This window comes from Dermacentor variabilis, chromosome 9 (genome assembly GCF_050947875.1).
Source record: "Dermacentor variabilis isolate Ectoservices chromosome 9, ASM5094787v1, whole genome shotgun sequence".
In the NCBI taxonomy this organism is placed as follows: domain Eukaryota; kingdom Metazoa; phylum Arthropoda; class Arachnida; order Ixodida; family Ixodidae; genus Dermacentor; species Dermacentor variabilis.
The window spans coordinates 31214907-31231119 of NC_134576.1; the positions used below are offsets into that span (position 1 = coordinate 31214907).

The 16213-nt window shown below is 47.4% G+C and overlaps 1 protein-coding gene across 1 annotated transcript in view; it reads left to right on the forward strand.

Annotated features, from left to right (window-relative positions):
* Positions 1-16213, forward strand: part of LOC142592570 (uncharacterized) — a 163499-nt gene that overhangs the window by 37678 nt on the left and 109608 nt on the right. The window contains exon 4 of the mRNA XM_075704096.1: positions 13378-13469. Coding sequence (XP_075560211.1) covers positions 13378-13469 — 92 coding nt within the window. The remainder of the gene's footprint in view (positions 1-13377; positions 13470-16213) is intronic.

Genomic DNA, 16213 nt, shown 5'->3' on the forward strand with positions numbered 1-16213 from the left:
ACGGTGTGGACAGCCCGAGCCGGATCCGATGCCTGGATGGAGGAAGTCTTGCACTGGGCGGCAACGACCGTGCACGAGTATGCAAAGTCGTGTGGACTGAGCTGCGCTCCTGATAAATCAGAGCTGCTCATGATCCAACTGGGAAAATCCAAGAAGGAGCTGCTGCCTAACGTGATTATCACAATCGCCGGAACGACTATCAAGCCAACACAGCAAATTAGGATTCTCGGCCTACTACTTCAGAGCGACAGGAAGGCACACGCCGCCATCACAAAGATCAAGACTACAAGCGAACAGATACTTGGTATGATACACAGGGTATCTAACAGAAATAGAGGCCTTAAAGAGGATGATGCCATGCGCCTGGTACTCCGCCCGTATCTCCAGCTGATGAAGGCGAATAGGGACACCCTAAACACGATGCTTCGTAAGGCATTGAAGCAAGCACTGGGCATGCCCATATACTCGTCCACGCAAAGACTGCTAGATATGGGCCCCCACAACACGGTGGAGGAGCTCATCGAAGCCCACCTCTCTAATCAGAGAATCCGGCTCAGTCACACAGAACACGGACGAGCCGTCCTACGCAAGATAGGATGGCAGATCGAGCCAGTACCTATCAAGATGGCCCTTCCAGAAGACTGGGAGACGACCATTCTGACCAAACCCCTTCCCCGGAACATGACGCCGGGCAAGGATGACGAGAGGCACACCGCGTGAGCCAAAGCCATAGCCCAGAAGCCGGAAGAGAACCCCAGGGTCCTCCACGCGGATGCGTCGCTTCGAAAACATAGTGACCGTGCAGCGGTGGTGGTTATGTCAAAAGACAGACTGATTGTCAGCGCGTCCCTGAAGACAACAGACAATGCAGTTGCCGAAGAAGCTGCCGTGGCCCTCGCACTCGCACAGCCGACCGTGGACACGGTCGTCACTGACTCAAAGACAGCCTACAGAAGCTTCTGCAGGGTGGTAATCTCCTCCGTGGCCCGAGCCATTTTATCTAAGCGCAAGCCTCCCGGTAGAGCCATAGAGCCCGTGCGGGTCCCGGCTCACTCGCAGGTAGCAGGCAACACCATCGCCGACTATCATGCTTGAGAAATGTCAATCTGGGCCGAGCACAAGCCGGAAGAGCTACCGCACCCAGTTACCAGCTTTCGGGACATTACCCAGATGTACCGAGAGGAAAGGTGCAAACTGCCAGAACCACACCCCAATCTCACCAGGCAAGAACAGACGATCCTGCGTCGAGCGCAGGCGGGATCGCTTGCGCATCCCGTACTGATGAACCGCATGTACACTGTGGAATACGATATGCTGTCATTTTTGCAGAAGAGAAAAGGGCACCCTGCCGCACATCTTGGCAGAGCACACAGAACATATGGGTCCCATAACTAGAGAACCACCCCGTCTGGTGCCTGCGTGCACCACTGATTTATTTCGGGCCCAGTAAATGTTGCTTCATCATCATCATCATTGCACACAATTATTCCTGAGGTTGAAAGAACACACACAGCGACAGCCCCTTAATCGTAAATGCGCCCAAAATGAAGATTACAACCGCCCGTTCAGTTTAGTTGAGCTTAAAACTTCTCTTGCTTGTTGCAACAGCTCAGCACCAGGTGGTGACCGTATTATTACGATATCATCGAGCAATGCTCAAGGGACGAGCCGCCGCGAGGACGACGACGAAGTGGGTCTGTGCCCTTGGCGCGAGCAAGTGTCGGCCTGGTGATCTGTCTCCAGTGTAAATAGCCTGTATATAGCCTCTTTAATCTGTGTCTTTCCATGCGTAACATTCTGGTGGAGGTCGGCGATCCCCATCCTCACCACAGAACTCCGGAGAGGTCGGTACATCGAGCTTGTCACCATGCCTCCCAGTGACGAGACCGCCTCTGCAACGGCTTCGGCTTGTCCGACTGCTCCAATCATCACGGTTGCCCAACATCGCGACCCTGGTGTGTTCTCTGGCCTGGAGGGAGAGGACGTTGACGAATGGATCAAGCTCTATGAACACGCCAGTGCTAATAACAGGTGGGACCCAACGGTCATGCTCGCCAACGTCATCTTTTATCTCGGCGGCACCCCATGCGTGTGGCACCAAACGCATGACGGCGAGATAAACAGTTGGGACAGTTTCAAAGAAAAGCTCAGGGAACTGTTCGGCGACCCCATTGGGCGCAAGGCTGCCGCGAGAAAGGCTCTTGCGTCTAGTGTTCAGACATCTACAGAGCCATACGTTTCAGACATCTTCGACGTCTTGGCGCTCTGCCGCAAAGCTGACGATACTATGTCTGAAGCAGATAAAGTGTCGCATGTGCTAAAAGGCATAGCTGACAATGCTTTCAATTTGCTTGTTTTCGGCCACGTCTCGACTATCGACGCCATCATCAAAGAATGCCGTCGCCTTGAACAAGCTGAGAGCTGCCGTATCACACATCACATCACGCGGCTACCAAACACTGCTGCTATGTCGACATGTGAGCGTCGACCATGTCAGACCACCCTGTGACGACGTAACTCATATTGTTCGCCGCGAGCTCGAGGCTGCCTGTTTGCCAGCTTTCTCCCCGACGCCTCCCAATCCACCAGCAACCACGATTGCACTGATTCAGGCTGTCATCAGACAGGAATTTGAGAACATGGGTCTCAACTCCGTGTGTTCATCGTCTGCACCCACGGTTCCCCAGTTCTCTAGCAGCTCTCCTTGTCCCCGGCAGTCCATTTCTGCCACATCTCGCCGCAACCCGGCCGAATGGCGTACCCCTGATGACAGGCCGATCTGCTTTCACTGCTGTCGCATCGGCCACGTCACTCGTCACTGCCGCAACCGATGGCCACCAGCTCCTCAGACATACACCGCCGCTCATTCCCGCCCCTTTGGACCTTCTGTTCCCTATGCCACCCGCCATGAACCCATTGCCGCTGATGCTCCTGCCCCGAACCTTCGCTACAGCCGCTCGTCCTCACCTCAACGCCATCAGTCTCATTCGCCCCAACCCCGTCGCTTCTCTCCTTCGCCTATCGCCTCCCGGATCCAGCCGGAAAACTAGGCACTGCAGCTTCTGGAGGTGAAGCTGCATTGTCCACCCTGCCCTCAAATCCTCTGCTCACGTTACACACAAACTAAAACCTTTTGACATTGATGTTGATGGCTATCCTGTCACGGCACTCATCGATACAGGGGCACATCTTTCTATTATGAGTGCTGCCTTCCGACTACGACTGAACAAGCTCCTCACACCAGCGCCGGCACGCGTCGTCCGCGTTGCGGATGGCGGTACTGTGCCTATCATCGGCATGTGTACGGCACGTGTTAGCATCGCCAGCCACCACACTCCTGTCCTCTTCACCGTGATTGCTCATTGCCCCCACGACCTCATTCTCGGCCTCAATTTTCTCTCTGCGCATTCTGCTCTTATTGACTGCTCTGCCAGTACCCTTCGCCTTGAGTTGCCGATTCTCGCAGAACCTTCTGATGCACCCCAGTGCCGCCTACGCCCCACCGACTTTATTCGCCTGCCGCCAAAATCAATAGCCTATATTGAACTCTTGTCTTCCCTAGCAGTCCCTGATGGCGAGTACCTCGTCACTCCTCTGCCCGACATTCCACTGCAGTATGATGTTACCGTGCCTCACAATATACTTACTATTACTGCGAACCGCACTCGCATACCTATCTTTAACTTTGGATGGGCAAAGCAAATTCTACCGCAAGGTATTTGCCTTGCCAACGTTGATTGTCTCGGCGACCATCACGTGGCAGCGTTATCAACCGATGCTTCTTGCGAGCTTAGCAGGCCCATCGTGCCAGCCTCGGCCGCCGATCTCAAGATACAGAAAATGGTTGCGACGGACCTGTCCACTGCACAGGCTGAAAACCTTTACCAAGTATTATCATCCTACAGAGATATTTTCGACTTCGTCGATCGCCCATTAGGCCAGACGCTCGCGGTCAAGCATCGGATTCTTACTGGCGATGCTACTCCTATTCACCGACGACCGTATCAAGTTTCTGCGTCGGAATGCCGAGTAATTCAAAGTGAAGTCAACAAAATTCTGGACAAAAACGTCATTGAGCCGCCTTCGAGTCCCTGGGCGTCACCTGTAGTGTTGGTTAAGAAGAAGGATGGCTTGTGGCGCTTCTGTGTAGACTACCGCCATGTGAACAACATTACTAAGAAGGACGTCTTCCCGCTCCCACGTATAGACGACGCCCTTAACTGCCTCCACGGTTCCAACTATTTCTCTTCCATTGATCTTTGTTCTGGATACTGACAGATTGCTGTTGACGATATGGACAGAGAAAAAATCGCGTTCATCACACCTGATGGCCTATATCAATTTAAAGTAATGCCGTTTGGATTATGCAATGCCCCTGCCACCTTTGAGTGTATGATAGACTCCTTGCTCCGTGGTTTCAAATGGTCCACATGTCCCTGCTACCTCGACGCCGTCATCGTCTTCTCGCCCACGTTCGACACTCACCTTGAGCATCTAACAGCTATACTTGATGTATTTCGAAAGGCGAAGCTGCAACTTAACTCGTCCAAATCTCGTTTCGGCCGCCGCCAAATTGCTGTTCTGGGCCACCTCGTTGACGCTTCCAGAGTACAGCCTGATCCCGACAAAACTCGCGCGATCCGAGACTTTCCGGTTCTGAAGACAGCCGCGGACGTTCGAAGTTTTGTCGGGTTATGCTCGTACTTTCGTCGTTTTGTTCAAGATTTTGCGGCAATTGCTAGACCCCTCACTTATCTTTTGAAGAAAGGCGTACAATTCTCGTGGGGTACTGCAGAAGCCGCCGCGTTTTCTCGTCTCGTCACTCTTCTCTCCTCACCACCCATTCTCGCGCACTTCGACCCTGATGCCCCTACAGAATTGCGTACAGATGCCAGTGGTCATGGCATAGGTGCTGTCTTAGCCCAGCGTCAGCGTGGCCAGGATCACGTTATTGCTTATGCGAGCTGCCTCCTCACTCCGTCGGAGCGCAACTATTCCATTACAGAACGAGAATGCCTTGCTGTAGTCTGGCTGGTTGCGAAGTTCCGTCCTTACCTTTACAGTCGCCCTTTTTCCGTAGTCACTGACCATCATGCTCTCTGCTGGCTCTCATCGCTAAAGAATCCTACAGGCCGGCTTTGTCGATGGGCTTTGAGGCTACAAGAATTTTCATATTCTGTGGTCTACAAGTCCGGCTGCCTGCACCAAGACGCTGACAGCTTGTCGCGTTACCCTGTTGACGACCCCGATTCCTCCAATATTATCAGTGCTGCTTGTGTATTCTCTGTGTCGCAGCTGCTTCATTTCACCGATGAGCAACGTCGTGATGCCTACATCAGAGCACTCATCGACCGTTTTGAACACTCTCCGGCCGACGGCACTCTTCGCCTCTTCGTCCTCCGCGACGGTACTCTGTACCGTCGTAACCTTCATCCAGATGGCTCTGAGTTCCTACTTGTCATACCTAAACACCTCCACTCAACCGTTCTACAAGAGCTTCATGACGCACCAACGGCGGGACACCTCGGCGTATCTCGAACCTATGACCGTGTACGTCGCCATTTTTTCTGGCTGGGCCTTGCCTGTTCCGTACAACGTTACGTTGCCGCTTGTGAGCTCCATCGTGTCGGCTTAGACCTTCTCGGCCCATTTCCGGAATCTACGTCAGGAAACAAGTGGGTTGCAGTCGCAGTGGACTACGCGACCCGCTATGCCGTAACCCGCGCTCTTCCGACCAGTTGCGCAACTGATGTTGCGGACTTCCTCCTGCATGATATCACTTTGATTCATGGTGCTCCACGTCAGTTGCTAACAGACCGTGGCCATACGTTCTTAGCCAAAGTCATTGACGACATCATGCATGCCTGCTCAATACAGCATAAGTTTGCCACCTCCTACAACCCTCATACGAACAGCCTCACTGAGCGTTTGAACCGCATCCTTACAGACATGCTATCCAAATACATTTTAGACGACCACCGTGACTGGGACCAGGCTCTACCTTACATTACATTTACGTGTAGCTCTTCCTGTCTCGAAACTGCTTGCTTTTCGCCTTTTTACCTCTTGTATGGCCGTGAACCGACGCTACCACTGAACACTGTGACACAGTTGAAGCTGTGGTGGACGGAGTCCACCACAGCTTCAACTAGCGCTTATGCCCATGATGCTATCGCCCATGCTGACCATGCTTGCCAACTTTCACGCACTTGTCTACAAGTCTCTCAAGGCAAACAAAAGCAACGCTACGACCTCCATCATCGTGATGTCCATTTTGGGCCTGGCACCCTCGTGTTGCTTTGGTACCATTGCATAAAGTTAGCCTTTGTGAAAAACTGCTTTCCTGCTACACAGGCCCATATCGCGTGCTTCGCCAAGTAACCGATGTCACCTTCGAAATCGCTCTAGCCACGCCCACTACGTCCTCCACTGTGACAACCAGTGACATTGTCCACGTTGCCCGACTTAAACCCTACAACTCTCCATGCGCTTTGGATATTTAACAGCACCGTGACGGCGCTATTGCCGCCGGGGGGTAGTATTATGATATCATCGAGCGATGCTCAAGGGACGAGCCGCCGCGAGGACGACGACGAAGTGGGTCTGTGCTCTTGGCGCGAGCGAGTGTGGGCCTGGCGATCTGTCTCCAGTGTAAATAGCCTGTATATAGCCTCTTTAATTTGTCTTTCCACACGTAACAGTATCATATATGAATGGATGAAGTACCTCACCGTGAAACACAGTGCGGGGTTCTCCCCCGTGCTCTTGGGACAAAGGAACGACAACACAGTAGTGCAAACAATCACAAGGGCATTTATTGCACCTTTCATAGATCATTGCCTGCTAGCCAAGTTGCTATCCACAAAACATGCCGATTGGCGCGCGACAAATCTAGAAGTCCGACTCACCGCGACCGGATAGCGAGCGAATATGTTCGCCCCATGCTGGATCCCAACGCCTGGTCATTCGCGTGTACGGTCACGCGGACGGTGGCGAGTTCCAAGGCAGCCACGCGAGGTGGTCTCGCAGAAGCATGAGTCGGCGGCGCGCGGGTCGTCCACGCTGTTCGCCGACCCGCCGGGAAAGAGGCAGCCTGTTCTCCCCTGCGCCCCCAAGTAGCCCTGCCGTGAGGCGGCGTTAGCAGCGCAACACTCGCGCCATCTCTCGCACTGCGCCCCAACCACATCGACCGCCGCGGGCATCACGCAGGCCACGCGGCGAAGCCGGATTACAGGATACGCGCCATGCGGGAAAAACATATCAGGGGACGCGCGAGAGTCGCGCATCCCCACAACAGAAAACACTCCTCTCACTTTTTAATGTCATGTGGGCTGTTGGGTATATTCCATGTTCTTGGAAAGAAGCTATGATAATACCCATACTCAAACTAGCTGCAGAACTATCGCTTTGACGAGCTGTCTGTGCAAGCTCTTTGAAAAGATGATAAACCAGCTCCTAGTCTATCTCCGTGAGAGCAATGGAATACTAGATCCTTACCAGTGTGGTTTCAGAGAATGTAGGTCGACTGCAGACCGCCTTGTCCACATTGAGGCAAATATAAGGGATGCCTTCATACACAAACAGTTTTTTCTCTCCGTATTTCTTGATTTAGAGAAAGCATATGACACCACATGGCGCTTCGGTATTATCCGAGACCTTTCCGCTATGGGTATCCATGGCAGTTTGTTGAGTATCATCGAAAGTTACCTTTCTAACCGCACATTTCGTGCAAGAGTGGGCCATGCTTTATTGAAGTCTTTTACCCTGGAAATGGGTGTTTCGCAAGGTGGCGTACTAAGCTGCACACTCTTTATTGTGAAAATTAATTCATTGCGCATGACTATACCACAAACAATGTTATACTCTGTATGTATATATAGATGATGTGCAGATTGAATTTAAATCATGCAACTTTGCTATCTGCAAATGACATGTCCAGCATGCCTCAATTAAAGTGGCAAAATGGGCTGAAGAAAATGGTTTCAGGTTGAGCCCACAGAATAGTGCATGCATTCTTTTTACGAATAAGAGAGGAATAGTACCATGCCCTGCTATTGAGCTCTCTGGTAGCAGATTACCTGTAAGTGCGGAGAACAAGTTTCTTGCCATCATATTGGACTCTAAACACATTCATCCCACATATCAAATACTTGAAGGCTAAGTGCCTCAAAGCAATGAACTTATCGAAACTTCTATCAAGTGCAACATGGGGCAGTGACAGCAAATGTCTTTTGAACTTGTATAGGTGACTTGTCAGCTCACGGCGCGATAGTATATCAGTCGGCTACACCAAGTGCTTTAACGCTGTCGGATCCTGTCCATCATTTAGGAATCCGCCTCGTGACCGGAGCCTTCAGGACAAGCCCCGTATAAAGCCTTTATGGAGAAGCAAATGTGTGGTTGCTCCATGTTCAGAGATCATATAGCAGTTTTACATATTTCCTGAAAATAGATTAAAACTCTGAACATTCGTCTTATTCATACATTAACACTATGACTGCTGCCACACTCTTCTATAATCGACCTGCAGCGAGAAGGCCATTCTCTTTGCATGGGAAGAACCTTAGTGAGGAAATGGGTATTCCAGTGCTTGAACATTGTCCTATGGCTCCAGCTAAACTGCTACTGCCACTGCAGTGGCAGCTGATAGAGTGTGACACATCCTTTGTAGAGGTCACTAAACATGTGCCCGAGGCACATATTAAAATGCATTTCCTAGAACTCCAGTATAAGTACTCATGCGCAAAGTTTTACACAGACACTTCTAAGTCGCATGCCGGGCTGTCTTATGCAGCCTTTGGTCCATCATTGTCAGAATCTGGCGTACTGCACCTGGAAACAAGTAGGTATATCTACGGCTGAGCCCCATGCACTATTGTTGGCTGTGAAGCATATAAGGAAATCAAAACATTAAAAAATAATTATATTTACAGACTCCTTAAGTGTCGTAAAAGCCTTGAAGTCGCAACCTTGAAGCCACAACCTTCAAGCCACAACCTTCAAGCCACGTTACATCTACCTCTCATTATTCATAACTCCACTGCAAACTCATTAACAGCGGCCTGGCGCTGTTTGACCATATTTGGCCCTTGCGCCACAAAACCCCACATTCATCATCACAGACGCTTGACATACAAACAACTATTATGCTTAGGGAGTTGCTTACACTTTGTGTTCTTGTGAGCTTCAGAAACTTTCTACAGTTCCTGTCACTGTCGAGCTTATGTAGTATTTGCATGTAGCCTTCAGTGACTGTCGTCGAGAGCAGGACTTCATTGTGTCACACAGACTTGACCAGGCAAGGGCACTAGAGCAGCAGCCAATAGCAAGCCTGCAGCTAGTTGTGCTCACAAACTCAGTAGCAGGTCTTGCTCTCCGAAGACCATTAGACCAGATGATAGCATCAGTTCGTGTGTTGGTACAGAAAACCTGTTCAGCGTTGCGATTGGAGATCGTTGTTTGACACGTGCATTCAGTTTTAATTCAGTTTCGCTTCACGCGATTGGACTAGGCATGCCAAGTCATCAGCCGCTGGGCGCTGCTGACGACTCTACTCAGCTTAGTCCAATCGTGTGAGATGAAACTCAATGCAAACTGAATGCATGTTTTGAACAATGATCTCCAATCGCACCCCAGAGCACCAAACCAGGAAAAACACGGATAAGGATGGAGCCCCCATGGCATGTTCTCAAGCCACCACAAGCAAAAGGAGCAGGCTGGTAGACAACATCAGGCCACAGTATCATAGGAATACCTAAACCTTCCACTAGAAGAGGCCCCTCGACTTGACATTCAGCCTAGCAAGCTGTCATTTTTTCTTATCCAGATTCTTCCTGGCACACGTTCCTGTGCATTTCGTCTTGTACCCTGTCTGATGTCCAATGGTTGCGCCACACATTTGCAAACGCTTTGTCATATGCTTCGTGACAGGTACTTTGATAGCTTTTTAATATCTTTGTTTTATTTTCTTCTGATTTTTGGTGGTCATGCATGCTGCTAGCTGTTCGCGACTCCAACTGAATGCTCGCTTCCTAGTGGCTGTGCCAAGAACCAGCCGATCTAGGTTCAACCTCAGGTTCTCGCATTACAGTATGCGTTGCAACGTTGCCTCATAGTTCTCAAACCGTCGTGGTGCCACCATGCACAAGCCCAAAAAAGAAAAAAGATGGATGTCGAAAAAATTTTTCTGTGTACCATGCGTGCCGTCGCAGTGGAAAGACAGCAGTGTATGATTTCATTGTTTCCCTAAAGAAGCAGACAATGTGCAATGAAAAGCAGCATAGATAAGAAACTTGTGCATTGGGAAAAAGGTGACCGCTGCTATGCTGGTTTATTTGAAACACTTCACTCGGCAGGACTCCTTTATCCCCAGTGAGTAAACCATTGCTTCCTTTGTATATATTTTAAGTACGTTGCTGCTGTTTCAAATCACGATATGTGCTTTGTTTAGCCAGGCGCTTTAATAAATTAGTGATGTAATGTTTAAGCTTCATTTGGTTTTGTTCTGTTTTCTGCCCCTGCACTAGTGTTACTATATTGCCTTAACGAGAAGAAAGGGGGTTAACGGAGGGGCCCGATCCAACAAAGAAAGACACCAAGGAAAACATAGGGGAAATTAATTGTACTTACTAATTGAATTAAAGAAATGGCAAATTAATGGCAATGAAAGTTGATGAAGAAACAACTTGCTGCAGGTGGGGAACAGTCCCACATCTTCACATTATGAGTGCGATGCTCTAACCAATTGAGCTACCGCGGCGCAGTTTCCCAATCCACTTTCTTGGGTATTTATGTGTACGCCTAGAACTAACCTACTAGAATAGTCCTGCCTTAAGCAGCAGGACTATTTTCGCTAATGTACTTTTGTTTGCACACACGGACAGCAAGAGTGACAACTAGGTCGGAATGTCTGAAGTTGATTATGACACATGTTATGCCGTGAGGCGACACATCATTTTGATAGCATGCTTTTTATTTTAGTAGTGTAAGCAGAAGATGCTGTTTGTTCATTCAGCACGGTGAGTTGTCAGTTTATTTGCTCGCAAAAAAATTAGAAGCAACTTCAAACAGCACTCATTCCAGATTTGGAGCATTCGAGCTGGCCACAGCACCGCTAGTTTGCTTTCCAACTCTGTGCACACAGCTACATTTTATTAGAACTGGTTTGATTCGTTTCCAAGTCATGCATTTATACTAATGCAAGTGACATTGCTCAAAAGAAAACCCTCACTAAATTTCGGAAACCTGTTGGAAGAAATGCAGTTTGTTCTGATTGGTTGTTATTTATATCTCTTATTTCACCGGGGTTTGAGAATTTGTACGGGCTGTGGGTGTCTGCTGTGTTCCCAAGCCTGGACCCTACCTTAAACACTACGTACTGCGAGCATCAGATGCCGACTACCTTATCAAATTGATCAGCTAACTATAAAGGGAAAGGTGCATCCGGACTCACAAACTGAAATCTAATTTGTTTTTATCCCAACACACTGACCAGGTAAGTTATCAGTTTTTTGCCTTGTTCTATCGGTGCATAATATCCTTACTTAGCTTCTGAAGGCATGACAGATGTTACTGCCTATAAATTGTGGGATGCTATGTGATGTACACCAACGCGAGTTTCAGTGTGGAGTTGCCTATGAAGGTTGGAAACAGTCAAATATTGTAACTGTGCCAGTGGGGCAGTGCTGCGAAGAAGTGCTTACACCTTTTGGAGAACCCTGCTATATACGAACACTTCCCTTTTTAACCTCCGGCTCTCTTGAAAGGCTCCTTGTCTTTAAGAAAGGACTGATGCGACTCGGTATGCAGGCCAGACGTTTGCACGCAGAGCGCAACTATTTCCACGGTTTCGTCGCTGAAATCCTTGAGACTAATAAAAATAAGGTAATCGGTAGCAAGGACCCTTTCGGCTTCAACGAAACAGCTTGATTCTGTGCCGCAAACAAAAAACTTGAGTGCAACGCCAATCAAAAGAACCACCGTGAACCTGCATGTTGCAGTCACCTTTGTTTATTTATACCCCTGTCACACTGGACATTTTTAATGTCATTAGATTCGAATGATGTTCAGTGCAGCGAATAGTCATTCAGCCCGTGGTGGTGCTACACAGGAAAAATTAATGTCATTTGGTCATGACATCAATGGCAATCATTGAAAAACAAAAATTGGTGAGAAAAGTAAGCCAAGGTATGTGTAGAATGTCTGAAAAGTAAATCTACTTATTTTGATATAAATATGGGGCGTCGCTTCACTGAAATAACATGCATATAAAACTTGTATTTCCAGAATGTCTAGCCGCTATAAGCCAGAACAAGCCTTGGCCAGCTTAGTATCCATAGCTGATAAATTGATTAAGACAAACAATATGACTGACATGGCAGCGTTGAACGACGACGCTCAGTTGCAGTCGGTGCAGCGGTTAGTCGGATGTGTGCTTTGCATTGCGAGCAAAGCATTCTAACCAGAGGAAGAGGCTCATTCGTCAAATAGGTGCAGAGGCCATTCGAGGTGCCAAAAGCATGTGCATGCAGGTGCCTCATTGTTTGCAATATGGCAGACTGGTAAAGCGACGGCCGGCTGATGCCACTGAGGTGAAGAGTAAAAACATTTTGTGACAGGCTGCTGTACAGCTTTTCTCTAGTTAAAATGACAGATGCCTTAAACCATGCAAAATTAATTACCCTTCTACATGAATGCTTCTCAAATTATGAACGCTCAATGTCATACTTTGCCTTGTCTCTGGGGTAGAAAGTATATGTTCACTTCGAGTTCAAAGGCATATAGAAAATTAGAACTCATTCGATTGCTGAAGTCATTCAATTCTAATGGCATTAAATATCGCCGTGTAGCAACCAAATAATGTAATTCAGTGCTAATGCCATTCAATTCGAATGACATTAAAATATCCAGTGTGACAGGAATATTAGACAGTCATTATGAAACTTCATCACATACTCAACAAATGAGAGACACAAGGTAAAGGTAACACACAAGCGCTGTGTGTTACCTTTGCCTTGTGCCTCAGTTGTTGTGTGCATGCTGCAGTTTCATAATGAATAGCTACCAGTTCACCCAACTTTCAACTTTCAGTACTTTTACAGTTCATATTTAGATAGTGTTGCCAGCACAGGTAACAGATTCTGGAGTTGACAATAGCATGCTCTCTAGTACCATACCGAACCATAACTGGAACCGCATCCCTGTTGTCATCGTTTCCATCACAGACCCTTCAGCCTTCAAGTCTGCTATAATTGATCATCTTGTGTAGCAACTGCTTAGGTATAATAACCTTTTGTGCCAACCCATTCCTCTCCATAGAGCCTTGGTGGCCCTGAGAGTAATAAAATGAAATAAAATGTTTCCCTTTGTTTCCCGCAGGGTGACGTATATGGCATCCGATTTGCTCCCTCGGGTAACCTCCTGGCATCTGCTTCCAGGGACTGCACTGTGCGCTTCTGGTTCATCAACAGGTGAGAGACCCACTTGCCGGTGCAAAATTAAACATGTCTTACCAAGAGAATGAGACATGGAATCAACTGGTAGTCAGTGACAAGTTAAGAAAGCAGGAATGTCTGAATTAGATGTGTGAAAACTAGGGGTGTGCGAATATCAAACTTTTCGAATATGAGTCAAATATGAATACTTAGCTTCGAATATTGAATAAAAATATGCACATGCATTTATTTACAAGTTGGGTTAATTTGCTATGTGAGGGAACATTGCAATCGCATTGTTAATGTTAAAAAGCTAGTCTAGTAAGCTGTTATACTAAAGCATTGTGTATTTGGCTCATGTTAACTTGGAAAATTTAGCAAGTTTCACTAGCTGTCCTCGCGAGCCTGTGCCTTATTATACCGCATGAAATGCCTGTAAACTCAAAGGCATTTGACCCTGTGCCAGTCGTCACTCATTGCTAAGCTCCTAATTGCTAATGGTGCTGCAAAAACAGAAATAAAAAATGTGCACCCTCGCTGTCTGCAAACCCATGGCCCTTGCTGCTGAGAGGCTGTCTCTTCCGCAAAGTTGAGACGCTAGTGGCTATGTCTGCTTTACAGGCAAAATTTTGCTATCGGCGAGAAATCACAACAAAATTCAGCACAAAATCGCCCCAGTATATTAAATTAAAGTTGTGTTTGCTCTCACACAGCGAGCAATATATTCAATTTAATTAGAATATTCATATCCAACCAAATATTCGAATATTTTTGCATATCTATCTTTTAAATCGAGTATGAATATTAAAAATATAATATTTGGTAATATATTCGAACTTTTAGAATATTTTCACACTCCTAAAGAAAACATCACGAGAAATATGAACTTCATCAACGAGCTGAATAGTGTATGCAACGATAACATTTTTCTTCATTCCTGACGTATTAAAGAATTACGGAATACCTGTGCATTCAGAGTGTTTGCACGAAAATTCAATTTTGTACCTCTGGTATTTGGCGGTCGTCATCTGCTTGAGTTATGCTGCCTCTTCCGCAGTGCAAAATCGTGGCATCGGTGAAGTTTCACTGACCACTATCACAGTATGTGTCTACGTGTTCCAGTGCATCTTTTGCTTTGTGTGTAAAGTTTGTACACACATTGGCTCACTTGAGCACAAGTAGATGCACGGCGAGAATGTGACAATTTTCGTTTCTGCAGCTGTGGTATTTGTGGGAGGTGCTCTTTACTAGCCTTCTGCTGAAAATTAGCCCAAAATAATGACATCGGTGTGTACTTGCTGGCTGCAAAGGCGTCGAGAGTTGTAAAATTTCAGTGCACCGATCACCACAAGACGAGGATATGATATGAGTTTATTTTCCAGGTTCAACTGGAGGGTTTTCTGGCAAAAAGCTGCATGAGCAGCTTGACTATGTCCAGAAAACCCCTACAAGCAGTAGCACACGAGTGGTACAGAAATCAGACACACATACAATAGTTATAGTCAATAAAGAGAAAACATTCACCAGTTATACATACAGAATCTAATAATCTTTGCACAAAATTTAAACAATAAAATCGAAAAACAGAAACGCTCAAATGGTCATACAAAGCTCCAGTGAGCCTTGTCATGGGGGCAGCCTCCGAGTTTAGTGTGTTGTAGGTGCCAAAACTGGAAGCAGGGGTGTCTTTGTGAAGATTTAACGCCAAACTTAAAGTGCGCACGTTACTAGTGGGCGAAGCGTTGTGGCTGCTGTAGTCTCCTCAGTGCAAGCCTGCTTCTGCTGTTCAGATTGAAATCTATTTTGCTGCAAGAGACTTCTAAAATTGTGTTCTTTCATGTGAAATGCTTTGCACAAGATCAATAAAAAGTATTGCAGGGCCCCTTGCACTCTTGACATATTTTCGGAACTTTAGGAGGTTTACCACACACATTCTGTACAAAAAGGATCACATTCAGCAAATATTAAAAGTAGGAAAGGCTTATTAAAAAAATTGGTGGTGCATCTGTGCTTTGCAGACGATTGGCAATGTTAATGCGATTAGCAATCTATCTTATGGTGGGTGTGTAATCGGTGATGATATGGTTCATATGTTATGGTGATTATTATAGATAGAAGCACATACCCAGTGAGCCAAGTTGGTATTAAAGGAAAGTGGTTAGGTTGGGACGTATATAGATACCAAAAAGTGGGCGCAGTACCCTGACAATGCTATTCACATTAATATTTGATCTCGATACCATGGTCGTCTCTCAGCGCAGTACCGAGCATTGTCGACACTATTGTGACATTATGACATAATGTGTTGTGTTTGTAAATTGTGTTTCAGTAAGGCTAGGCATGATGGTGTTGCTCAATAAAAAATTAACAAGGGTGCTGCACATGTTCCTTCAGGCTGTGCTCGCGTGCGGAAGCTGCATTGATTGCAGGAATTGAGGTACCTCCACCTGCTCAGTACTGAAACTGAAGGTGGCTCGTAGAAACAAGTCTCGCAGTGGATTAGTGAGGGGGCCCTGGCCCTTGCCAGAATTTCTCATCGTAGCATGTCTCGTCGTAGTTGCACATGGCTGTAGGTGCAGCTGAGCGCTTACGCAGCCATGCACCCTGCTTTAGATGTAATCTGCTGTGTATGCAGAAAGTGGGCATGTCAAGACGGCATGGCATTATGTTAGCTGTCTTCCTGCACATTTAGTATTGAAGGCTGTGTAATCTTGAGTTTTGGTCACCCGTTGGAGCAAGAGGCAGATGAAGCATTCGCTCCCCTGTTGTCGGTGCAGTTC